Below are 25,847 nucleotides of genomic sequence, written 5' to 3' on the forward strand. Positions count from 1 at the left end.
AGAGTAAAGATATGCAGAGGTTTCAATAGTGGAAACAACAAAGAATGAAGTTTGGAGAGATTGCTGCAAAGATATCTTACCACGACCCCTCCTTACTTTATCTAAACGTGTCTCTAAACATATACATGCAGGTGTCAGATTAAAATATGATCTCTTTGATTTTTCTCACATTGTGTGCTGTCTGAACCTTTTGCATTGCATATTTAGTATATATTATTTCTTCAAATGTCTATTTGTGCTTGTTTTTCAGTAGTATAATATATGAAAACTTAGAATACAAGTCAAATAGTCAAACCAAATAATTCACACCCTCTCACAGCTCTTCCTATTTTTCAACTCTGTGTTAAAGCTAGTAAAACACTGATGGAGGGTGGAGGAGGGAAAAACATTCCTGGAAAGTTGATTTCATGTAATTCCATCCCTAATGATGATACATCTACTCTAGGGGGTTATTCAAATATTCATTATTGCAAAGGAAATGAGAAAAATCTTCTTTCCCTAGGCTCATGAAAATTATTCTTGTCAGGTATAAAAACAGGTCTAAAATTCTTCTGAAGCCCAGATCATACTCATTCTTCTACTGCTCACCATGTTTAATGTCAGTCAGATGATGTCAATTGAATTCCTTACCAACCACATGCAATTATGCTATTTTATGTACTTTATCACACCCACCCACACACACACACACACACACACACACACACACACACACACACACACACACACACACACACACACACACACACACACACACACACACACACACACACTCCACTGCACAACAGTCCATCTCTCAGTTGCTGCTGTGGCCTCCCCCCTCTTCCACTCCAGGGAAGGCCACTGTCACTTAGCCTGGTGTTACCCATCTGCATCTGTCAGGGGGCATCTTGTCTCTGCGGTTAAGCTGGCAGAAAATAGCCCTGGGAACAGAGAGCACTATGGGAACTGAAGAGCAGAGCTGGTCTGAGTCTGAGCTCTGACCAAGCAAATCGGTCCATTGTCATGGGGACCCAATGGTTTACAGTGCCGCTGTGGGCTATTTCAACTGCAATCAATTCTTAGCATGTTTTTCTTGGCAATGCGTACTTTGATTTAATGTTGGCTTTATAATATACAGTACACTATATATGCACACAGGGATATCATTTTAGTAAGTAAGAAAATCTTGGTCGACTGAAATCGTATCTACTCTTCAACCAATCGATTGGTCGCAAGGAAAAAAAAATTGCGCATTATCTCTGGATTAACTATATTGGCCACAGTCATTGGGTGCACTTTACCTGGTAGCCTTATTAGCATAAATGGATTATAAATAAACATAAAAAGCTAGTATTTGCAGCATATTAAATAATTTTAACCTTATTATTTTTTACTGAAATGATAACAACAGACTAAGAGCCAACCAGCGTGCACCTGCCTATATTCATATGATTTCTGAAAATAGAACTATATCACTGGTGATCCCAGCACAAGAACTACTGAGGAATATACACTCAAGCCTCAAGTGTTAAAGACGATAGTTGACGGAAGGCCCCCAGCCCCAGTTTTCAAAGGTAGGCTGTCCCTCCCACTGCCGAAAATAATGGATTTATACTGGAAGGCTACTGATCTTGTGCTTTTCTCCTTATAAAAGTAACAGCAGCAATTGTCCAACCAATGAGAATATCGATGGTCAGAGACAGCCCTAAATCTGAGTTTAGTTTATTTAACAGAATAAGAGAGAAGACCGCAGGTCAAATATATCTGCAAAATGTCAACGATAACACAATAAATCCAAGACTTATTTAGATTGTGGTCCTTCAAATAAAGCGAGCATTGTTGCATGTAGTATTTACTCCACATAGTGTAGGTTGACTATCAGATAGATGGCCTTGAACCTCAACCCTCTGGAATCTTTGTAAGTATAAAGTAAACCATTTCAACGTTGATGGAAACAGCCCTACAGCCAGCAGCTTAAGTAACAGACGGTGGTCTCTAAATGTATTAAAACCATTCCACATAATTTTCCTGCATTCACTTCTCCTCTTACAGTATATAATGTGTTAGGTAGAGAAGACGCAAAGATGTTGAATATGAATTTCTAAAACCTGACTGAAATTCATAAAATAGATCTAACCCTACCCAAATAAAATTGAAAACCTCGTTCTGTCTGAATAAATGCCAATCTATTTATCATTTATTATGAAATTTCAGTCTTAACAACCTATATCACAGCGGTTCCATACACAGTGTATGGACACAGAAGGGTAAATTGGACATTAAATTCTCCGATCAGAGGATCACATAAAAATTTGGTTATTTGGTGAATTAAACACCTTGGGAAAACACACAAATTACCATCCAGGAAATTAAGTCAAGAAGGCATTTTAGAAATTTTATGAAATATGCCACTGACAAACGTTTTACAATATAGCAGGTGCACTCGCTACCAGTTTTACCTCTAAATAAAGCAGTTTAGATAACATGGATAAATTTTTACATTGTTTACAGCCTGTGTGATTATCTGTGTGTTTTGTGTTTTTGTCCAATCAGACTTTGTTGTAGTGTTGTTGCTGTGTTCCCAGATCTCAGGAATAACTTTGAAGACAGTGTTATTATAATGGATGGAATTCATTGCCAAATCCTCAAAAAATAAGACCTAAATTATAAACTGGAATTTTCCTTTTACCAAATGGCAAAAACAACCTTGGTTTGATTCCCAGCTCCAAGAGTGCACAATATCCCTGTGTAAGTGTTTCCACCCACTGTCCAATTGTTGGACTGTAGACTACTTTTGGTCCTGCAAAGCACTAGTAATCAGTTTTTGTTACTTCAAATATTCTGCCAAATGTATTCTGGGATTGGTTTTAGCCCACAATGACCCTGTACAAGAATAAGTGGTTAATCAAAATTAATTATTAAACAACATTAAATGACAATTTTTTTACTGACACTTTAGAAGACTGTTACTCCTCTCCACTCTTATCAGAAACGTTCTGTAACAGATGAAACTGTTTCTCAGAGTAAGAGTTGCCAATACATTAGCTTCACTCACAACATGATAGATGTGAGCAGCTCCTCCGGCTCCTTAAGTGTGACAGGGAGATTAGAAAAACTGAAACCTGTGTAGCTTGGCTAAAGCTAAAGCCCTACTTCAGCAAAAATATGTAATGCTGAAGTGTCCTTGAGCAAAACACTGAAACCCTTCCAACTACATAACAGCATTTATGTAGCTGGCTTTGACCTCTGTCCTGATCTGTGTAGGCTGTAGGAAAGAAAAGAGATAATTTCCCTACAGGGAGGGATCGTATATTATTGGCCACACCCAGTTGGCCAATAATATACAGTTTAGAATCAGTGTTGTGTTGGGACTGGGGGTTAATGGTAATTCTCTTCAATTTAGTTAGACGATCTTGATTTCAGATAGTAAACCTTGGCCAACAGCTCATAAGCTGTTACTTACAGCACATTGCACTCTTATATTCGGAACATTACTCCCAGTGTGTACAGTTTTTATACTTCAATACTACGTGGCCCCAGATTTGCTTTGTGGTAATTTGATGAAATGCATGAATTTATAAACTTGCTACACACAGGAGTCATGTGACACAGAGTCTGAGAATTGCTGCCTATAAATTGGCTCTGGCTCTAACATGTTGTAGGGCAGGCAAGGGGGAAGTCCTTGCGGTAGCGCTTCCTCCTTCGACGTTCTTGCTGCTTGGCATTTTGACTGAGTTGAATTTGTTTTTGGCCCTAGATGCACAAATGTTGTGTCGCTCTTTTATGGTTTTTATACAAGCTTTAGTGCCATGAATGAGAGGGACACAGGGAGGACCGTTAAAGAGACAGACAGATCCAGTATTTGTCCCAGTATGTCCGATGGTCAGGACACCACTACTTGATATTATTATGTATGACACTGCCAATCAGATTTATTTACTTATTGATTAACACTATTCCGGATCGTCCACTTTAACCCCTCCCCATAACACTCAAACACTGAACAGACATAATAATATGGGCATAACATGCTCTCCACCGCCTATACATGGCTTAGGTGCACACACCTTTCTCCTCCAAGACAAACAGAGTACCTGACAGTTCTCCATACTAAATGAAACCAGATACTATTAGTGTACAAGTCAAGTTCTTGTTGATAATGTGCCTGTCGGTAGGGGCTGATTGTTTGGCCTGCATTAATCCAGCTTGCAGCTTTCTTGAGCGCAAAAGGCATTTGAATCTTGCTTCCTAGCCCCCTCCCTGATTGAGGCAGTTATGACTGTAATCTTAAAGAGCAGTAAAAACCCAACAGATTGTAAAAGCTAAAGGCCCATCTCACTATTGGCTATAACAACAAGGTATTGTTAAAGCTCCTATCCCACAGGCTTAATGATAATAAAGTAATCACTACCCTTACTCCGATCAGGTGGTGTTTCTCCCCAAATGCAGCCACACTGACAATATCAGGCGCTTAATTAACATTACGTGGGCCATGTGTTGTGTGGCCAACGCCAATCGCTTCTAAAGTTATCTAGCAAAAGTTAAGGACAGTATAGTGCATTACCTGGTATTCAACCTGTCCGAAACACACCAGCTGCATGCCTGCTCAAAACACCTAGACAAAAACTCAACAGTGCAAAAGGAGGAAAGTCTGCTGTAGTTTCCCAAAAGCTGAAAAAACTGAAATATTGGCAGAGCCTGTCGCTTAGGGATCAAGAGAGTCTCCAAAACATCGACAAAAAGCAGTGTAGGCAAAGCCATCTTTTCTTTTTTTTTTGCTCATGACTGGGTGATGTCAGAAATAATATCTTTAATCTTAAATTTCATTTGTACACATCTCAGAATCCATTAGTAAAATAACCGTACAATACATAGCCTAGACATATTCTCTCCCACCATTACCCGATTTATCACATTGCTCATTTTATTACCTGCTAGTTAACATTGTTCATTAGTTTCACTTTGCATCTTTGCTTGATTATCAGTCATTGCACTTATTCTGTGTTAGTGGACAATAGTTAATACATTTTCCTTATTTAAACCCGGTCATTGCTGTGTGTTCCTTTGAAGTAGAGAGCGGAGATGAATTGAATCGAGAAGTCATGGCTTCTGGTATTAGACTGATCAACTGGATTCAAGTATTATAAAATTTTTCCTCTTTGGAGGTGGTGCCCTCAAACATGTGCAAATCTAAATAAAGGTAGTTCACACTACAACATATCAGCTCAAATCCTTAAGAATCATCTAGACCTGTGACATGTGACACTAAATAACCTACATACCTGCCAGTGTAGTATATTCTCTATGTGCTGTGTCTACCAACTTATTTTCTATTCATTGGAATTTTCTTTTGTCAATTTAAGTCTCTGTGTTGTCTGCTGCTTAGCCATATACAGTAACTGCGTAACCTTGTTTCTATTCCATGTGTCCTGTCTCTTAGCTCTTAAATTGCCATATGATGTATCTGATGTGTTGTTTTGTTTGAAAAGTAAAACAATAAAAACTACTGATCACAAAATACTTGCAACATACAGGAAGTGTGAATCTCAAATAGCTAAAATGTCTTAAATTAAATTTTTGACACCAGGCCCCTGTTCAAAAGGGCCATATCAGGTAATAAAGCAGAGCCCACCTTAAGGCCCTTTTCATGTCAGTTAATATTTTCAAATTCCAGCTGGCACCAATGAGTCTGGAGCTTCCATGTTCTACCAAACAGATTCCCTTTGTGTATAAAGTGAAAATGACATTTGGACCTAACTTGCATTGCTTTTGTGATTGTTCAAAAACAAGAAGCTTAAAGGAATGATTCAACTGGGTTTGAACTTCTGTCTTAAACTTTTTTTTTTTAAATTTTTCAAAGGACTATTTATGCCACTTTTCATGTGAACAACACAGTGCAACACTATGACTGTCTTCCAGGAGAGACTGTGAAGATGTGTTATCTACATATTTAAACAATACTCTCCCCCCACCCTGCCTCCGAGTGTTGCCTTTCAGGACTGCAATAAACACATTTGATATGCGACGTTGTCAGAAAACATATCATACCAACCACTTCTTTTCAAATGTAACTCTGCCATGAATAAGTGGAGACATAAGATGTCGTAAAACCAAAACTTGACGTTTTCACACTTCGATTTTTGGATGAAATAACCAAAAAGTTACAACATTAATTAGTGAGCTTTAGAGGTAATGGTGGGAAGATTTTATTACTTTAGGACAGAACCAGGCTAGTTGTTTGTTGCTGCTATAGACTTAGACTGCCGGGTGACTTCCCATGATGCACTGAGCTCCTCTCTGCTCCTCTTCCTCTCCATCTGCACACATTCATATGGCATCAATGCTCATTACTAACTTGACGTCTTCTCTCTCTCGTAGTTTTGTGCTTTCTCGTCTCTCTCCTCTCTCTTCCTGTCACTTTCTGGGGTTTTTTTTTTTATTTTGCTGGAGAGTCTCAATCTCTGACTGAAAAAACACTACCCCATCCCCCATCATTCAACTCAACACACCCACTCAATACTATGATTATTATATATTATTATATTTTTTTATTTTATTATTTTTTTTTTTGTTACACATCTTTATGTTATACGTCTAATGTCCAATTTCCCCCCCTTCTCACTCTCTCTCTCTCTCTCTCAACCCAACTGGTAGAGGCAGACGGCTGCCCACCATGAGCTGGGTTCTGTTCAAGGTTTCTACCTGTTAAAAGGGAGTTTTTCCTTGGCGCTGTTGCCAAGTGCTTGCTCATAGGGGAATGTTGGGTCTCTGTAAATATAACTATAAAGAGTCCGGTCTAGACCTGCTGTATATGAAAACTGCCCTGAGATAAGTTCTGTTATGATTAGGTGCTATATAAATAAAACTGAATTGAATTAAAGTGAATTGTTTACCCCTGTATCCAGTCTTTATGCTAAGTTAGGCTAGGTTAACCAGCTGCTGGTTGTAGTGTCATATTTAATAGAGACATGAGAATATAAATCTTCTCATCTAACTCTCAAAAGTGAATGTGTATTTCCACGATGTCAAACTATTCTTTTAAGCTCAGTTGTAAAATTTCAAAACACCATAGTTGTAAAGATCCTGGACAGTTTTCCTTTGGGCTGCCATTTTAAAAAGGAACCTTAGACTAACATTAATCCAACCTTTTCCAAGCAAGGAAATGCAAACCACAAAAAAGAAAAAAAATCTACTAAAATACAGTGGTAGAGAAATTTTCTGCCTTTTCAGAGACAGCTGGTGCCAAGATAAAAGGTCATTTCAATAGTTTATTCAATTAATTATCTGTTTCTTTTTTTTTCTCTTTTATTTCTCAAATCCTTAACATATGAAAAAAAAACTGCTTAAACACAGATACATAAGAAATAATCTTCTTTATTCAATTTGAAAAAAGGAACTAACTATTGCTAATTTAGAAAACAGAGCATTGTACACTCTTCTTTCACTCAGCACATACAGTGTGATGTCTCCACTGAGCTAGGAAAGGGGAACCCAGAAATCTTACCAACAATACAAACAATGCATATCCAAACAATCACATCCTGCACGCAGAACGGCTCAAAATAATCTCTTAAATTTGCATTGACAAACAGAACTGCATCTGAGAACTTTAGAAAAAAAAAAATCAGTGAAGTGAAAAACTGAAATATAGGGATATATTGCAAATTCCAATACTTTACAAAGAGGTTATTGTAATGTTTAGAGGAGAGGTCATAGATCTTAACAATGGCACAATATAACACAATATATGGGTGGCAGTGTATTGTACTTGTGACATTCCATAAACAATCTCTGGCTACATTTCTACTACCACATACTAACACCTCCAATTCGTGTGTCTAAAAGTTAAATACACTTTTGCAGCACTTCATTTGCATGTGACACAACAACAACAACTTTAAAAGCCAGCTTCGGATGTCTATTGTTTTGATCTAAATTCAACAGTAGAATTTTTCTTAACAGCGAGGAAATATTTGAGGAAAGTAAGCACACATCGCTGGGAATTATATCTTAGTTAGGAGAGTTTTACACAAGGCAGTGGAATCCTACGCTGCAACATACCTTGTTATCTTGATGAAAATACTTTATACGAAGCAGTAAAGTCCAACTGTCCAGCAGCATATTGTTGCTTACAGGAAGGACTGCCTTATACTAATTAAAGTGTGGTGTAATAGATTTAACTCGCCACATAAAATTACAATTATTACACTTGTATTTATTGCCAATTAGAGAAAAATATTCATTTATGCAGTTATAACACATAAGGAAATAATTTAAAGATATTGCTGTGAAAGAGCAGCATCTTTCATCACATCCTTCATCAAAATATTCCATTAAGTATTCTGAAATTTCATAATTCTTTGCTCTCAGGATCAAAAACATTGATTAGAGTAGCATTCATGAAAACTCTTGCTTGACACTTCTTTTACACAAATCCTTCACATTGTTTTAGAGACAGTGTTTCAAACTGTATATATGAGAGATTCATAACATGAGACATTAATATGGCATGAATGATGACTAGCTGAACTAATGTGGGAAAAATTGCTTTGGTATTGGCTAGTTTCTACAAATAATGGTGTATGTGATTAAACAACAGGTAGGAAAACCAAGCCACATGGGTATCACACACATAGTAGACATTGGACAAGTCAAAAAACATAAAAAAATCTTGCTACCCTAAAATGCTCTCCACAGAAAAGCTACATTGCATACTGTAAAAGGTAAAGAACCCATGTTTTGACTAATTCTAAAAAAAACAAAACATGTTATATATTATTTTGCACATAAATAAATCTGCTGATCTAAATTCTGGTACCATTACAAGAGACATGGTTTACTTTCCTTTCATTAACAATTGTTGCCATTGAGTTCTGACCCTGTGGTTCATATCTTTTGCAGTTCATCCAGAAGTCACTATGGTCTTTATGATGAGCAAGGAAACACCTCTGTTAAGAGTTCAACAACCTCTTTTAGGTTTGTAAAAACAAGCCATATGACATATTCCAAACTTCCACTGGACAAACTGCTGCAGTCCACTGATCTCAAGCAGTCCACTGATCTAATTTGATTGTCTGGAACAAGCATGACTCACCTCTTGTGTGAAAATGCACTGCAACAAACTGGCAAGGTGTTTGTACTAGGTCTTACACATAAGAACGTCTGCAAATGGACCCAAGAGGTTCTTGTTGAAGATACACCTGACCCACACCAGGTAGGTGGTGAAGGGCTTAATGTTATCTGAAAAAGTATAGTTCTGCTGGGGAAGGATATAAGGCATGTAGGTGTTCTCTCCTTGCTCCTGGATCCACACCTCATACTTCACCTCTCTTACCTTCAGGTATTTCAGATTCCACGGGATCTGCCAGGAGACTGTGAGTTTAGCCTCATTATTGGTTTGTACTGAGGTCTGACATTTGGGTTCTCTGACTCGGCCTGGGTGGACAGTGCTGGCCGGTTTTGACTTCTTCAAGCTGGGCTTGGTCTTCATGCCCTCTTTGATGACTTCCAGGAAAGAAGGGATGTCCACCAAAGTGTCCTGGTAGATCCGGAAAAGCCACTCTGGGTTGCGGCAGCACAGGTGCCGAGGGACGTCCTTACTGGCCAGTATTCGCTCCTGCTCCTCCTTCTCCAAGTGAGCAATGCCTCCTTGTTCCCAGGGTCTGTCTGGGTGAGTGATCGTGTTTTCCTCCTTAGTGTTCCTCCAGGAGATATAATGAAGGTCCATGCCTGGAAGGGAGGCAAGGGTTTTATATGGTGTGTACTGCTCTGGGTTCACAGCAAAGGGGAACAGTTCCACCACAGCAGCTCCTCTGGGGAGGAAGAGTGAGGTGATAAGCTGAGCTCCGTGCATGCTGACTAACATGGAAGCACCACTGATCACCTGGACGATACTAGGGAAAGACTGTTCCTCCAGGGATAGTGTGACCACTCTCATCTGGAACTCCTGGGCCAACACCATGATAAGCTCTGCTTCGTTAAGTATCAGCCTTGTTGTTGAACGACTGAAAACAACAATGTAATCATCATACTTCTCTTTCTCCTTCTCATCTTCAGCACTCCCTCCATCCTTCTCAGCCTCCTCCACTCTGGTAATGTTCATTTTCTCCATCAGAGCCCTGGCAAACTGCCGAATCTCATTCCCTGAGACCAAAATGTTGGCTTTAGGCCCCTGCGGCTGGACAAACCCATACTGGTACCAGGTGGTCATCTTGGACAAGCCAACGTAAGATTTGGTAAAACACATTAATTTGCCAAAGTTTCTAAGCTGTTCTTTGAGTAGTGGCTGCTTGCTGCTGAGAAGTTGGTAGAGGTCAAAGTGTGGGCCTTCCCCCCAGCCCTCCATGAACACCAGACGAGCCTCATCATCCAAGTCTGAATACTGTTTCATGGTATAGAAGACTGGGAGTAGGTCATCGTGGAATACATGCATTAGGTTATCAGGATTAAACCTGTTTAGGATCAGTGTCATATCTGGTACGAACACAGGCTTGGGCATAAACTTTAAAGCCGCAGCTGGGAGCTCTAAAAAGTTGAAGTATTGGGTATTGTGATCCTCTACTGATGACAAGTCCAGCAGGGCAGGTTGGAACCGCCTAGAACCCAGACTAGGCAACATGACAGAGGAATTGGAGTGGAAGAACACAAACTCCTCTGCCTCAGAGCAGTAGCAGAGGTAGTCGAAGCGGCAGATGCGGTCAGTGTGCATCTTGCCAGTGCAGACCATGCGGGTGCCATGTTTCTGAAGAGCCTGCAGGGCAACATGGTAATCGATGCGGGCCCGTGAGAGCTCCTGGGACTGCTGTGTCATGTGCAGCTCTTCCTCCAGCAGGGCAGCATGCTCACTCAGTTTGGAATACTTCCAAAGTAGAGCTGCTACCACAGAGACCAGCAGCCCATTAAGAAGAGCGCCTACGCTCATCCTGCAGCCTGCCACTGAAGCCCGCATCACTGCTGCTCCTGAGGACCCACCTCCTGACTCCAACTGGCCTCTGAGCTCTGAGGGAAACTACGAGACATCTGCTGCCAGGCAACGACTTAGGAATAGGACAGGAGAAGACGAGAAAAGGGTGGAGCAGAGGTGGCAACAGGGGAAAAGGGGGAGGAAAGGACAGGGTAGATAAGGAGAAAGCAAGGAAGGGGAAAGAAGAGAGGACACAAGTTAAAGAGCAAACTAATCATAAAGCCAACATAAAAAACAAAACAGTCCTTATTACTTAAGGTAATTACCAGATTACCAGGAAAGACAAAAGAGCACTAATATAATTAACAAAACAATAGTTACACCTACAGTATAATGCTGCAGTGCTCTTTATGTAAGCAAACCAATCCAGTGATTCATCAAAACAGGTTTCAGCTCTCACCTTTGGGAACAGCGGTTGTTTACCATGGCGAACAAATTACACATTTTCGTAACCTTACATCCTGTCACCCTCTCTGGATATATCAAGACAAATTACACTCTGAGAAGGCACAGAGAAAAGAACAAGATTATTGCTCTCAACTCCACTCATCTGCATACTGAGAGAACAAGTGAATCATTGAGAGACTCTAAATCAAACCAATGGCTAACAGCCAGCAACCGCCTGCAAACACGAGGCAACTAGCATGCTAAATACCATCCGAGGGCTAGCTTAACTAACTCAAAACAAAGGTTTCCACATGAATGAATTATTCGCTATTTTAATTTCTCCCTCTAAAAAAAAAAAAAAAAAAAAGGTCAGTGCTTTGATATAAAATCCAGTATGTGACAAAATTGGATTTAAAGAGCGATTCTTTCCTTCTCTAAAACTAACTCTGTGGCAGAAATTAAAATCAGGTCAAACTAAAGCCAGACAGGAGTCTAGGCGAACACACACACACACTGACACTACACAAATTCATACAAGTAGACATGAACAACATGCTTAGCCATGCCTGGACTAAAAATGTGGATAAACTCTTGCTTTTTTCTTTATCTCTGACTCTCTCGTGGGACAGCAATACTCCATATCTCATTATATTTTTATTACTCCTCTAACTTTTTCATAATACTCCTCTTTATCTTAAAGACTTTATTATTCTATTCCTAGTTAGTCTCTTACATGATTTGCACTTTTGCTTTTTTGCTCCCTAGCTGTTTTCTGGCTACTGACTCTGTTCTGCTAGAGACAAGCAGAGTGTCTGGGCTATTTTTGAAATCCTGGCAAGTACAATATGTCAGTGGCAGCAGGGTCACCATTTGTGATAAAACTCAGTAAATCCACATGGGCAATGTGGACAGTTCAAAATGCAGCAATGTACAGCTGCTCAAGAGAAGGAAGATGATGTGAACTGGATATACACAATCTTAAAATATAAAAAGATAATAAATTTTAATGCTGAACAACGAATGTCTTAGAAACATGCAACTATTTATTGCTTCTTTGTGATTAAAACATACTTTAGTCAATATTTGTTACAGTTAATGAATCCAGCATTTCAGATCTCGAATATGAAATTCTCTCCAGTTCTAGGTTAACCAAACCTGCAGCCTTCATTGACTGTGGTATGTAGATTCAAGAAGTTTGTTATGTAGGCCCAGAACTAGTAAATGTGCCCAGGTTTGTTATGACTCAAATTTAACAGATTCACTAACCAGCCTCAGTTGCATGTTAAAATATAGAGATGACCCTGCCAGACACTTTATGTGCTTTACATTCAACTTAGAGATAAATACTTTTTTTGTCCATTAGGTAAACTTTCTTGGATGATCGATAATGTTTCGGGTGATGAAAGAAGGAATAAAAAAAAGTATTTTTTTAGATGAAAAGCTTTTAAAAAAGAAAATAGATTAAGATTTCTCTTTTCTAAGACACTAACCTAACTGTATACATACTTTAGTAGGTTTTTAAGATTATGAAACAGGTAGCATTGGGTTGCAAGAATTTCACAAAGAAATAATGGACGACAAAGCCTGCAAGAACAAGTTTGTCTCCAAGAAAGAGAATGCAACTTAGTGAAAAAGCTGAGGCTGGCAAAGATTTTCCTGCAGCTAACTGTTGGGTCAGTCATATAAGCTGGGCAGACACAGTGTGATTTTTATTAATCCTTTACAACGTGTTACCTCACACTGTACGTTTTAATTGGCCTTCCTGCATGACCAGAATCTGCAGCTTCTCTGCTCACACTGTACAGGTTAGTCGATTGGCCACGATGTGGAGCTCACTGAAGGTAAGAACGAAGCCCCTGGTCAGTTTTGTCCATTGACAATTCCAATAAAGTTCAGACAAGATGGCTTTGTCTTGAATGCTGACAACAAGAAAGGCAGCATTGTTTTTTTCGATTCTACAATGAATGGAGAGCAAGAAGGAAAAAAAAGGAATAAAAATACTACTACAATAATATTTTAAAAAGCTACAGTTTATAATAGATCTTTTGACAGCAGCCATGTGGTAAATCTGGCTGTGGAACTGTTTACACTGCGGACAGCCGACCAAAGTTTCTGACCTTGACGAAAGTTTGGTAGTTTAGAGAGCATGTCTTAAGACACAGGACGATCAGCACTGGTGTCACACAGATCTGACTCATTGGCCATTGATGCAAAACACCTGGGAAGAGATGCCAGAAGAATATCAGTAAACATGTTGAGCTGTACTATACTAATATAATCCCAGGAGAGGGAACTGGTTGATTTATTGGTTTTGACTGTGTAACATTTTGCCTTACACCTTTTTAGTCATTAAATAAAACTTGAACTGCCTTCATCGAGAGCAGAGCAGACTAGAAAGAGTAAGCAGAAGCCTACCAGTTGGAATGGCTACTACCACCGCCTTAGAAGACATTTTTACATGTCACAGTAGGAGTAAATAATCAAATGAAAGATAGCTGAATTCCATTTAGCTGCTTCAGTTTCAGGGTGCTGGTATTATATGCTGGCTCACTGTTACACTGGCATGGCTTAATCACATAGTAATCATTAATAAGTAACACCTGTGTTTTTCCTAGAGATGGTTGACAAATTACAGGAAAAATCTTAAAAATGAGGGAGAAACAGGATGACAGTGCCCCCATCCATAGGGCAGGAGGGGCCACTAAATGGTTTGATGAGTATGAAAATGATGATTGAGTGAATCATATACTATGGCCTTCACAGTCACCAGATCTAAACCCAAACTTGACACCTATGATAGATTTTGGACTATTGGGTTAGACATTGCTCTCTACCACCATCAACATAACACGGTTTTCATCCCTCCAGCAGAGATCCAGAAACTTTTAGAATCAATGGACCATTGAAGCTGTTCTGGCGGCACATGGTTGCCCAACACCTTACTAAGACACTATGAAAATAATGCCTACTGTGAAAAAAGACCTGTAGCTCACTGTTTTGCAATAACTACACTGTTAATGTAAGTGGATGTCCCTACTTTAGAGGAACAATTTGTAAAGATTAGCCAAAAAATATAAAGTTAATCTCTGTACATTTACACTGTGCATTATATCTTTTAGTAATTACATTTAAAATAACAAACTCAACATATAATGGAAGTTAATGTTTGCAATAGTATTATTATTACTTATATTTGTATGAAATGTCCCTTTCATTTTTCCAGTCTAAAGTAAAGTCCTTAAATGTGATGATATTTAGTTTACTATGATATAGTGGAGAGAGTCAGCAAATCCTCAGATTTGAGAAGATGGAAACAGAGTTTCTGTCATGTTTGCTATAAAAAAAAAAAAAAAAAGACTTCAATGATCAATCAATTATCAAAATAGTTCCCAATTAATTTTTCTGGTGACTGACTCATCGTTGCAGCTCTACACACCTGGTCATGCTTTCAAGATTTGAAAACAACTGTAGGAAAAGTCAAGAGACGTGGAGGCAAAAAACAATTGGACAAAAATAAAACAAAAAACTAATTTGCCTGATGGGTATAGAGAGACCAGGGACAGAGCTGCATGCACCTGACTGTGTCATTTTACACTATATGTATACACTAACGTTCAGTGCCCTTGGCACCACTTAACTGTTAATCTTACTGGGAAAACTACCTTGAGTCAGGTAGGACACACAATATGGCTTTATTGGTAACCTACAATATTGATAAGTAAGAAAGCATGTGTTGTCGGATAAGCCATTAGATCAAGAGGAAGAAAGTGAATTTGGACAAGAAGCAAATACAAACAGCAGAAACAATAGAAAACCCATTGTTTATATGTAAATAAATCAGCTAAACCAAATAGAGAAAGCAATGTGGGTCTTGAAGACTACCAAGAAAAGATTTGTTTTCACTTCCTTCAAAAATCACTTTCTGCATAATAAACCAAGAAAGAAAGCTAAATGCTATAGTATTTCCCATGACAAAATGCCATGGAGAAGCACAGCGGATGTGAATCAAAGCCCCATAGACACCATATGTTGTAGCATCGCCTTGATGCTGACGTAGCAGACCAAATAAAGTGAAATCAAGTGTGAAGAGGAGCCTGATAGGCTAACTTAAAGCAGGCATCCCACATGCTCCTTCAGTCTACAAGGACAAGGGCAACACAACGCGCACAGTGCCAGCAGTGTTGCTGCATAATCCCTCTCACTGAACACTGGTTCCCACAGGGACGCATGTAAATGCCCTCTGCAGTTTGCCTGAGCCAAGACAGTGAAAGCTTTGAAATGTCAAAGCTACAGCAAGACACCACATCATGCAGAAAGTGTCCTAATTTGCATCACCAAGTTATAGGCTGCAAACAGAGACCTGGACACTTCAGGATGTTCTCTGATTCTGGTTGAGTTATTTAGAACATTCTAGTTAAAATCAGGCTAAAGGAAGCCTAATACATGAGAGCAATTTCCTTAATCTGATGTCTGTATGTCTGTTTGTGTGTATGTGTAGTAATTTAAACTGGACTTGAAGATGAGTGGCTTTTTTATCTTGTCAGCAGTGTGAAGGAGTGAGCCAAGACACTGCCCACAAATTAAAATTTTCAAATTCAGAAAAGGTCACAGCAGTTCCAGATATAATCACAGAGATCTGTCTCTTGAGCTATGCTAACACTGGGGAATGGTCTCATATCTACAGTATATTCTATTTCTGAGTATGTACACTGTTAATTACCCACTGATTCTGTGTCCAGGTCTCTCAATCTGACACTTCCTCCAATTTGTCAGAGAACTCCTCATGGGAGCAAACGAATGACTGTATCAGTTAATGCAATATTTTTGTTAAATCTCTTGAATTAAAGCTGAACGTCTACACTTCAGTCACACCTTGATGGCTTAATTTCAAATCCATTGTGGTGGTGTACAGAGGCAAAATTACAAAAATTGTGCGACTGTCCAAATACTCATGTATTTAACTGTATGGCTTTACCCAATTACTGCATTCTGACAAGAAGGCATATTCTAGAGCACTATTGATTGCTGAGGTGCTGAGTGTGGCAGGTGCCCAAAAGTCACGTACAATGCCCTATCATCCAATGGGAAATGGGTCCTGTGAGAGGATGAATATGACATTGGGCAACATGATACAACCCCGGCCCAGGAGCCAAGCAAAGATGGCCTGAAACTCTGACATTTCTCACATTTGCATGCAACTGTCACAGTCCATGAAACAACAGTGAGTAGAAGGCAGTTGCTGATGTCTCTGTGGACTCTGCAGAGTAAAGGACTAGAGTGTAGGTGTCTATTCTTCCATCTGAAACACCCAGCAAGACAAGCCCGGAGGATGTTGATCAGCCTGAGGATGATGTGGTTAGTAAACAGCCTGACCTAGCTCCTGTCTTATCTCTTGCTGCCAGCATCACTTTGTCTCAGACACAGGCTGGTCATCTGCCTGCCTCCACCTTTGTCTCACAACCCATCCCAGCCTAACCCTTGCAGTGAAATGGTTATGACGACAAGTGGTGGTTGTGGTGACTGTGTGAACAGCTTAGCAGTTGCCGATAAATCGCCTGTTTCCCTTTCATCCACTGACAATCAAGGCACAGCTGACACTGCTGTGAACAGTGCTATAGCAGCTAAGGATGAAGACGTCATGAGCTTAGTTAGGTACAGGTACCTATTAACAGAATTATTGAGATGATGATAGAGATCTTGTTTCTTTTACATCCTGCATGTAGTTGTGGATGTTTTTGTTTTCATTCTGGATATTTGTCAGTAAGAGATGGGTTTGACTGAATCTCGTGTTTTAATATTCCTGTAATGTTGTAACTTACTGTTACAATAGCTGTGTTTCAAAATAAATGTTAAAAAAATTTAAAGCAAACTTTTGAAATGTTGCAAAAAAGAAAAAAGAAAGTGTGAATAGGTTGCATTTCCATTAACTGGTTTTGAGTAAGTTGGTTGTGTAGTGTCTTCAGAAGGTGGCGGTATAGGCTAAGTTACATATGGCTGTAAGTAACTGAGTGGAAGAAGTAGAAGTCACAAACCGGCAACAAAACAAGTTGTTTGCCAAGAAGATGAAACAAAACCAGTCGCCTTGGCCATCTACAAGAGAAAAAATGGAGAGAGGGCTTCGGGGCTTTTTTTTTTTCAATAGGGCAAGAAGACACCAAAAAACAGCTTCTTCTTCTTCTTCTTCTCTATCAGTAACATAAAAAACAGCTGATCAGTCATGTGAGTTATAGGTTATAAGTTCTGACGTAGCGAACATTTAAGTTAAGCGCATTAACTCTTTTCTGAAAAAGGCAAAAACTACCTCAAGTGAGCGTAAAAACTTTTTTTGAGCAATTGCGGAACTTATTTTGTATTTTGCCATTTCCATCAATCTTTTCTGATGGGATATTTCAAAGTACAAAAAAAAATATGTTGATGGAAACACGGCTAATGAAATAATGTAATATATATTAGGCATATGTTTCCCTGTGTGTGGACAGTGACTGGCCAATAATTTATTGTTCTGTTGTGCGCTGTGTTTGAGCTGCCCGTAGTGAGCCAACTGTATGTATGACCAGTAAATACAATATATTCTGTCCTTATCCAGGTACATATTTTCATGTTATTGCATTGCCAGTTCATGAGAGATGTGCCCGAATGTGCTGTGCGCTGCCCGTGGCAAGCCAACTGTATACATACATTTACTCTGTCCTTATCTAGTCAAGAGGTTGCTTAACTAGCCAGTAACAGTGGAGTCTAACTAAGCTCAGTTACACTTATGTACACAATGATTGTTACTGAGCAGCTAATTTCTAGCTTATGAGTGTTGACACACACACAGCTAAAAAACGAGAAGTGGCAGAAGCTTGGTGACGTAATGAATACTCGCAGGGTTAGTGGTTAACAAACTGGGAACATGCTTGCACTAGTCAGTCACAAGAGCTCTCCAAGATAGCTAACTGTAACGGTCAGTTAGAAAACTAATTAGCTCTGTGGCTAACAGCACAATAAGTTCACACAGTTTATTGAAGAGACATACTTTTACCACTGACACCTGTCTGATAACTGTCTGCAAACCATGCCTCTTCTGTGGATACTCCAGCAGACAATGGTTAAATCAAAGGGAATGGTGCAATATTATGTTCAGAGTTTGATTATCTGGTCTTGGCCAAAAGAAAAGATCAGACTAGACAAGACTTATTGACCCCTGGGGGGAAAGTAGGCATAACAGCAGCACAAGAAACTGCTGCAACAGGCTGCCAGTAGGATTTCGCCATCTTGCTACATTTACTCTATCATATGCTAACCATTACCTTTTTCTGCAGTACAAATTCCCTATCAAGCGAAACACCTGATGCCCATTCAAAATACAGAACACCAGCATCACTGAGCAGTGGATGCAGGACCTTTAGAGTCATAATTTAGCTGTGCATGTATAACAGCCAATTGTGTGCCTTCCCTTGGACTTCAGGAGTAAGCCCACTTATCTGTAACTGTCGTGTCTCCTGGAACATTTTGTTCCTCATCATTCTACATAAAATTGGTACAAGAAGACCATGCCACCTCGTAAACTCCAGTCAGTCACCGCTCTCTCAGTGTTGCCTCAAGGCTGACACTGAATCTCTGGCTTCCTCAGTGTTACTGGTTAGCATATCTTTTTGCTCTGGAAATGATAAGCAGGCCGATGATGTGGTGGAAGGCGGTGCGGGGCAGCCTGGAGAGTCTAATGCATTTTAATGAGAATCCTAGAAAGCCAAAGCTAAGGGGGATGAGGGAGAGGAGTGGTGGCAGTAGCCCTGTGCTGAAGCTGCTTATTTGTTCCCCAGTGTGGAACCATCCCCCATATTTGAGTTAACCTTCCCTCGTTCTCTACATTTCTTCCTCTTTTAAATCACCTCAGAGAGCCCTGACATGCCTTTTCAAAAGAGGAAATAAAAAAGAAGAAAATAGACTGTATCTCTAGTCTTTTTCCTTCCTCCCTCTACCTGCTTTTCTCTCCCTTTGGCCACTTGATTGCCGATCTCTTCTGGCCGGGATGATGCATCCTTTTCGTTGTCATCTTTATTCCTGGACCAAATGTGGCCTGTCAGGTTGGATCAAGCTGCTCGGAGCTCAGTGTCGCTCTATAGAGAATTAATGGCCCAGCAGCCATTATCTGGCTGTACAAAGACAAGTCTCATACCCTTTCTCTCACTTTGCATCCCTTTCTCAAACATGTTTGGACAGACAGGCATATACACACACGCACACATACTTGTAGTTCTGTCTTTGTGAGGACACTCATTGACATAATGCCTTCCCTAGCCCCTTACCCTAACCTTAACCATAACTAAATGCCTAACCCAAACCTTTACACTAACCCTAACCTAAACCTAATTCTAATCTGAACCCTAAAACCAAGTCTTGACCCTCAAACAGCCCTTTGAAGGTGTGAGGACCAGCCAAAATGTCCTCACTTTCCCAAAATTTCCTTGCTTTGTTAGGTATATAACTCAAACTGTTCCTCACAAAAATAGAAGTTCAAGTGCACACACACACACACACACACACACACACACACACACACACACACACACACACACACACACACACACACACACACACACACACACATTGCTCTGTTACATAAATGCAGTGCAATGCCATTCAGTCCAGTGGTGAATAATAGGCTGGCTGCTTCATAATGACTGGCGGTGAGTGTCAGAAAATGCCCCAAGTCCCTTGTTAGACACGTCACATGTCGGACTACTTGACTATTCTAAACAGAGACTGATTACTTGCCTGAATGATATCCTGCTACTAAATAACATTTTTTTCCTTCTCTCTATCATTCAGTAACAGTGACGCACTATGCCCTCTGAAATACAGCAGATAAAAGACCAAGACTGTACTCTACGCTGTGCCGTCTCTTCTCCCAAGGGGCACAAGAGAAACTGAGGCTGATATGGACAATCTACAGAATGTGTGGAAGTGACAGACAAAGAGGAACAAAGTGAGGAAATCCTTTAAAAACACCACAGCACAGAACTTCAGCATTGCTTCAGGACAACAGGCAATATTCCAGAAAGGGACAGAAATAGAATGCAAAGGCTGGTTGTACACTTGAAGATATTTGCAAGTGTTCAAGCTCTAAAGATGCTGACACCATCCATTTTGGAAACTTGGGGAACCTGAGAATTTGGAAGGATTTTCATCCTGTTCAAATCTCTATAGGAGATGATGGCAGGGCCATAAATTCTTGTAGCGTGTCCTCTGGTACATAACTACCTTAAGAGCGGATATATTCCAAAGTGAATGTTGACACATACAGTGAACATGTGCAATTCTGTTTTTACAACATTAAGTGTCTGCAATCAAAAAGACTCCAAATTATAACCTACTTAATTCATAACAGCTTTGTGAAAATCAGATAATTAAATTAACATAGAAAGATTTTGAATTTCTTTGAAAAACAACAGATTGAGATTTGCTTGAGCCTAAACTACTTTAAGGGTAGAGTCAAGTGTTTGCACATTTGTGCACCAGAGAGTGCTACATTTACCTACCAAAATTGAGGGAAAACCCAGGAAAACGTGTGGCTGGAAATCAATTTCAACTCGGAAAGTAAAACAAAAAGTCATCTGTTGCAGTTTAGCCTAGAATAACAACAGCCAGTTATCGGATGCACCTTTTTTAGTTCCGTATTGAGGTCACTGTGCCAGAAATCTTGTCTTGCATTTGTCTGACACACAAGACTGGAGATTTGATGCGTATGCACGTCAGCTCTTCCACAAGCCTCTTGAGCTATGATCACCAAAACAAGCATAAAAGGGCCTTAAAAAGTATGTTTTTAGATTTACCGTAATAATAAGATAATGTGGAAATACATGAATATCAGTTATTTCAGACACGAGACTGAAAGCATATTTTCCCTTGAAAATGCAAGAGTACTCACAGAGGGTGATCCAAACTCCTTTTTTCCTGCACTTGTCAGCGTTTCATTTTTGTAAAAAGTTGCAAAGAATGGACCTGAATTATTCCCAAAGATAGGAGCAGAAATGCAGAACAAAGTGATAGTGTAATGAGGAGTGCTCCAGGTCTGTAACACATGACCCTGTTGAACATCTAGACTCATTTCTGACATGAAGGAGGGCAGGGAAAACAAAGGAAATCGACAAATGAAGTCAAATCGCATGTGATGATGTAATCCAGGTGTAATGGGATTTCACAGTAAATTTCAGCTAATATACACCCTGAACTGACAGCCAGTGCAGCCAATCCAAATCTAGGTACAGATGATAATTTGCCTTGGATGACTATGCAACAGCCTGTAAAGCATGTATTTTTCAATTCTGGGGTCGAAACCCACATTTGGATAACAGGAGGATTAAAACAAACCATATTCATCTTAACTGAAATATTCTAATTTCAGGAGCTTTTGGTGTGTTTGCCATAATTATTTATCTTATATGAGTCAGGGAACAAACTGAAGAATATGATAAACTCCAGGGACATAAAATAACATCTCATCTAGGAGCTGATGGACTATAAATATCATGCAGGCAGTAATACAGTATTTTCATTTTCATAGCACTGGTGTCATTATTGTGGAACAGACAAGAAGGTGCTAGTAGAGACAGGTAAACCTATAAACCTGTAATTCAATGTCAAACCAACAGGTTTTAGGAAATTTTCCAGACTGACCATCTTAGATTTGCTTCATACTTTATGTACATAATGTAATTGTACCCAACAACTAGTGTGCAAAATTTCCAGCTTGTATCTTCTTTAGTTTCTGAGATATGGAGGCTTTCAAAAAGGGGTCGTGGCCATAATAAACGAGTGTTGCTAAAAAAAATTGCATAGTTCCATGCATAATCATTACTTTTAAACTATTCACACTACATGCTTGAAATTTTCTGGGATTGTTCTACACTACTAGATGTCTTTAACTTCTAAAATGGTTGGCATACAGTTTCATATTTGTCAAGTTATGGCTAGATGATAACTGTATTTAAAAAAAACTATTATGCACACCTATATTGTCTATGTAAGACAAAGTCTACCCTGAAACAATCCTACCACTGGAAAGAGCATGTTTTAATTAGTAAATGCACAAAATATGAAGTTGGTACCTTGAACCAAACTATATATATTAAAGTATCAAACACACTATCTTTTCCTACAAACAGACATTCTGCAAAAAAATGTTCTACAATTTTACTAAGGCAATGTTGAGAAATTAAAAGCTTTGAAGAAATAGAGTCTACGTTAAGAGTTTGAACGATGCAACGATGTCCTTTTTTCCAAATCCGGTGGAAGTGTATACTTTGGATATCAGTTGGTCTTCTCTTGTGCATATCCTGAAGATCACTAAATTAAATTGTAGTATTGTGTTGTTTTTTGTTTTGATTATTACTACTAGGGTTGACCCGGATGCCTCAAAGCATCGATGTTTTTAACGCTACCATGGTAATGGATTGGTATGTATTACCACAAAAATCCCAAATATCTCATTAAATAAGAAATGGTAATCCAACATTATTCATTGTGCATCAACATTTTTTATTATTAGTTATTCTCAGAAAAGGACGTTTAATCTTAGTGATAGTTTTGTGCGTCACAGCTCTCATCTAACGTTACCAGCACTGACACTGGCCCTGTTAACAACATTGGTTAAGACAGAGATCCAAAGACTACATGGTAGTTACTATTATCAAATTGATGAAAAGAATATTACAAATGGCTACATAAATGGGGAATTATTTCTCTTATCAAAGAAAACCTTTGTTGTTCATATCAATTATGTTTGCCTTAGATGATCACTGACTGGAGGTCAGCTTTTACCCACCCTATTACTGACCACCTTATCACTGTCTACACCTATAGTGCAAAAACACATTGCATGTCTAAGGTTGTTTAGAATGTGTTAAGCTATAATAATATTAATTAAAATAATCTATTTATATTCATTTAAATATAAATTTTGACACTGGAATATGAGGTTCTTCCTAAAAATGCTCTTCTGACAACAAATAATTCATTCATTGAACACCCCAGAAAATAACTATTAAGTATTTTTGAACATGGGTTTGATGATTGTTCAGCAGCAATACAATATTAATACAAATTTAAAAATAAAATCAGAGAAACCTACATCTATAAATTCATTTTCCAGGCTAGGTTTGCAAAATTTAAACACAAACCTATAAAAATGTCTTCAACTATGTATCAGCTGGTAGCTTCTCTCTCAAGTGGAAGCCGCTGGACTCACTCTTTTCTGCGATATACCAACATCTGCAAAGGCAAAGCCCTGTGACAGTCAGGCTCAAAGAATTTGATCCATACAAGAACAATATTCTGTGCCGAATAAGCAAATAAAATATTCACTTCATACTCATTCTTACCTTAGGTCTCAGTGGAAATGTTGCTTTCGTCTTTGAAGACAGTTGAGACGTTAGCTCATTTAGGCAGCTTTAGTGCCTCAGTATGTTCCAGAGACGATCCTGAACAGTAACACAAGACATGGGGTGGAAATGAGAGGAGGAATGTCGGCGGAGGCTGGGACTATCAGTGAAAACATCGGCGTGTTCAGTCATTAGATCCTCCAAAATACAGCCTGGGTTTTTCGGTATTTACAAGCTAGCCTGGCTCTCAGAAAGGCAGAGAGTGAGGAGCTGCCTAGAAACCGACACCACTCTGCTGTGTCCAGTCTCCACCTACCGTCGAGGGAAAATCCCGCGCTCGGATCTCGCGATGACACTCGACCTCTCTTATTGTCACTTGCGCAATTGATAATTCTTGCATCTTGTGCTTGTTTGTCTGACGTTCGTGGCAGACTTCTTCAGATTGTTTACATAAGAAAAGGCAATAACCCAATGTAAAACCAGTCTATTACAGTTCTACTTAAGTAAGAGTATGTAAACATTAACAACAAAATGTTCCTAAAGTATAAAAGCCTACTCACCATGCAGTGTTTTAATAACTATCCAGCAATGTATAACGTACTGTATTATTATATATTAGGAGATTATTATTACTGATGCATTAATGTCAACATTTTAATGTTACTGATATGAGATGAGAAAAAAATACAGTAGTAGTACATAGTACATAATTTACTGTATTACAAGACATCATGTTGTATATGCTTATAGATTTTTAAAATCTGCAAAGTGTTGTAACTACAGCTGACCAATAGATGTGACTGACAAGTTGTGAAGTAAAAAGTGCGATATTTTGCTCTGAAAGGTAGTAGAGTAGAAGTATAAAGTGGTACAATATTGAAATACTGAAGTACATTACTTTAGTAAAGTACAGTACGTATTTACTTTCTATCATTTGTATCATCTTACAACTAGTGTCGATGATCGAGTAGACTATAAATAAAATAAATGACAAGATAAAAATATTAAAAAATATGAAGAAACTTACATGAAATAAAATGAAGCAAACAGAAAAAACAAAACAAAGGAGGTTGATAAAAATCATCAGTCTTTTTTTAAGTCTTACATAAAGAAAACAATATCATCAGGTTTTTTTTTTAATTCTAGAGTGTCTTACTAATTCAAACTGCTCACACTGAAGGAAAATGTTGCAGTGTCACAAGGGGCTAGGCAGACCTAGAGATGCTTAAAAGTTATCAGTTAGATGCTAAAATCAAGGGAGTTGGTTTTAGTTCAACATGATGGGTGTAAGTTGGTGTAGGAAATATATATACAAAAGAGGGAAACACAGCTATGTTTTCCATCCCTTTGTCAGAAAAACCTGCAGCTCAAGCCATCGGGAAATGTCACAACAGAAGTACTGCTCAATGTGAAATACATTAAGACATCAATAAACTGAAGTCTCATCTGTTTTTTAAATCAGGATGTGAGACATTGCAGTGTAAATGCAAAAAAAAAGTTTTTTTTAAATATCCTGGTATTGAAAACACATGTTCACTTGTCTCCGTAGAAAAAGAATCAGTGTTACTGATAACATTAATGATGACTCTATTGTATTCAGGTGTCTTAATAAGCTAATGAAGTGTGACAGTGAGACAGCATGAACAACACCAGGACCCAGAAACTGAGCTAGCTAAATGGAAAGGAGAACATCCTTTGTAGATTTCGTCTATCAAACAAACTCCTGTAAAGCTTCTGAGATGCAATTCCTACTTTGAGAACAGTGTATAAAGTAAGTACACTGGGTGGTGACAAATCAAGTACAAAGCAACACTCCCATCTTGAGTTTGCAAAAAGAAAAGCAAGCCACACTGCCAGGATTGTTTTTATTGCTGCGAGTATGACATACTATCCAAAGCATTGGAATTATTTGCAATCTCAGACAGCATACAAATTAAAGGCATGGCTTGTAGAATTAAAGTTCAGGTCTTCTATGTCCTTCAAATTTCTGGTCAAAACCCAAAAAACTTTCATATGGATGGCAAATGAAAGGAAAAAGCAACATAAACACTCTTAGTAAGGTGTTGGGCCACCACTTGCTGCCAGAACAGCTTCAGTGCGCCTTGGCATTGATTCTACAAGTCTCTGGACTCTACTGGAGGGATGGACAC

The 25,847-nt window shown here is 38.9% G+C and overlaps 1 protein-coding gene across 2 annotated transcripts; it reads right to left on the reverse strand.

Annotated features, from left to right (window-relative positions):
- Positions 1-7,384: 7,384 nt before the first annotated feature.
- On the reverse strand, positions 7,385-24,046 carry pomgnt2 (protein O-linked mannose N-acetylglucosaminyltransferase 2 (beta 1,4-)). 2 transcript variants are annotated; one of them, XM_040118386.1, is made up of 4 exons: positions 24,014-24,046; positions 23,698-23,796; positions 23,497-23,587; positions 7,385-11,018 (listed from the first exon to the last, which is right to left on the reverse strand). In XM_040118386.1, the coding sequence occupies exon 4, from the start codon at positions 10,928-10,930 to the stop codon at positions 9,122-9,124; it is 1,809 nt and encodes a 602-aa protein (XP_039974320.1). In that variant the 5' UTR covers positions 10,931-11,018; positions 23,497-23,587; positions 23,698-23,796; positions 24,014-24,046; the 3' UTR covers positions 7,385-9,121. The 2 variants fall into 2 exon arrangements, with proteins under 2 accessions (XP_039974320.1, XP_039974321.1); XM_040118387.1 differs by lacking the exons at positions 23,497-23,587; positions 24,014-24,046 and having other exon boundaries at positions 23,698-24,005.
- Between the last annotated feature and the right edge of the window lie 1,801 nt (positions 24,047-25,847).

The sequence above is a fragment of the Xiphias gladius genome, chromosome 22, assembly GCF_016859285.1.
Source record: "Xiphias gladius isolate SHS-SW01 ecotype Sanya breed wild chromosome 22, ASM1685928v1, whole genome shotgun sequence".
Lineage (NCBI taxonomy): Eukaryota > Metazoa > Chordata > Actinopteri > Istiophoriformes > Xiphiidae > Xiphias > Xiphias gladius.

Coding starts and splice junctions, on each gene's coding strand:
- pomgnt2 (XM_040118386.1), bottom strand. CDS start 10,930: ATGCGGGCTTCAGTGGCAGGCTGCAGGATGAGCGTAGGCGCTCTTCTT.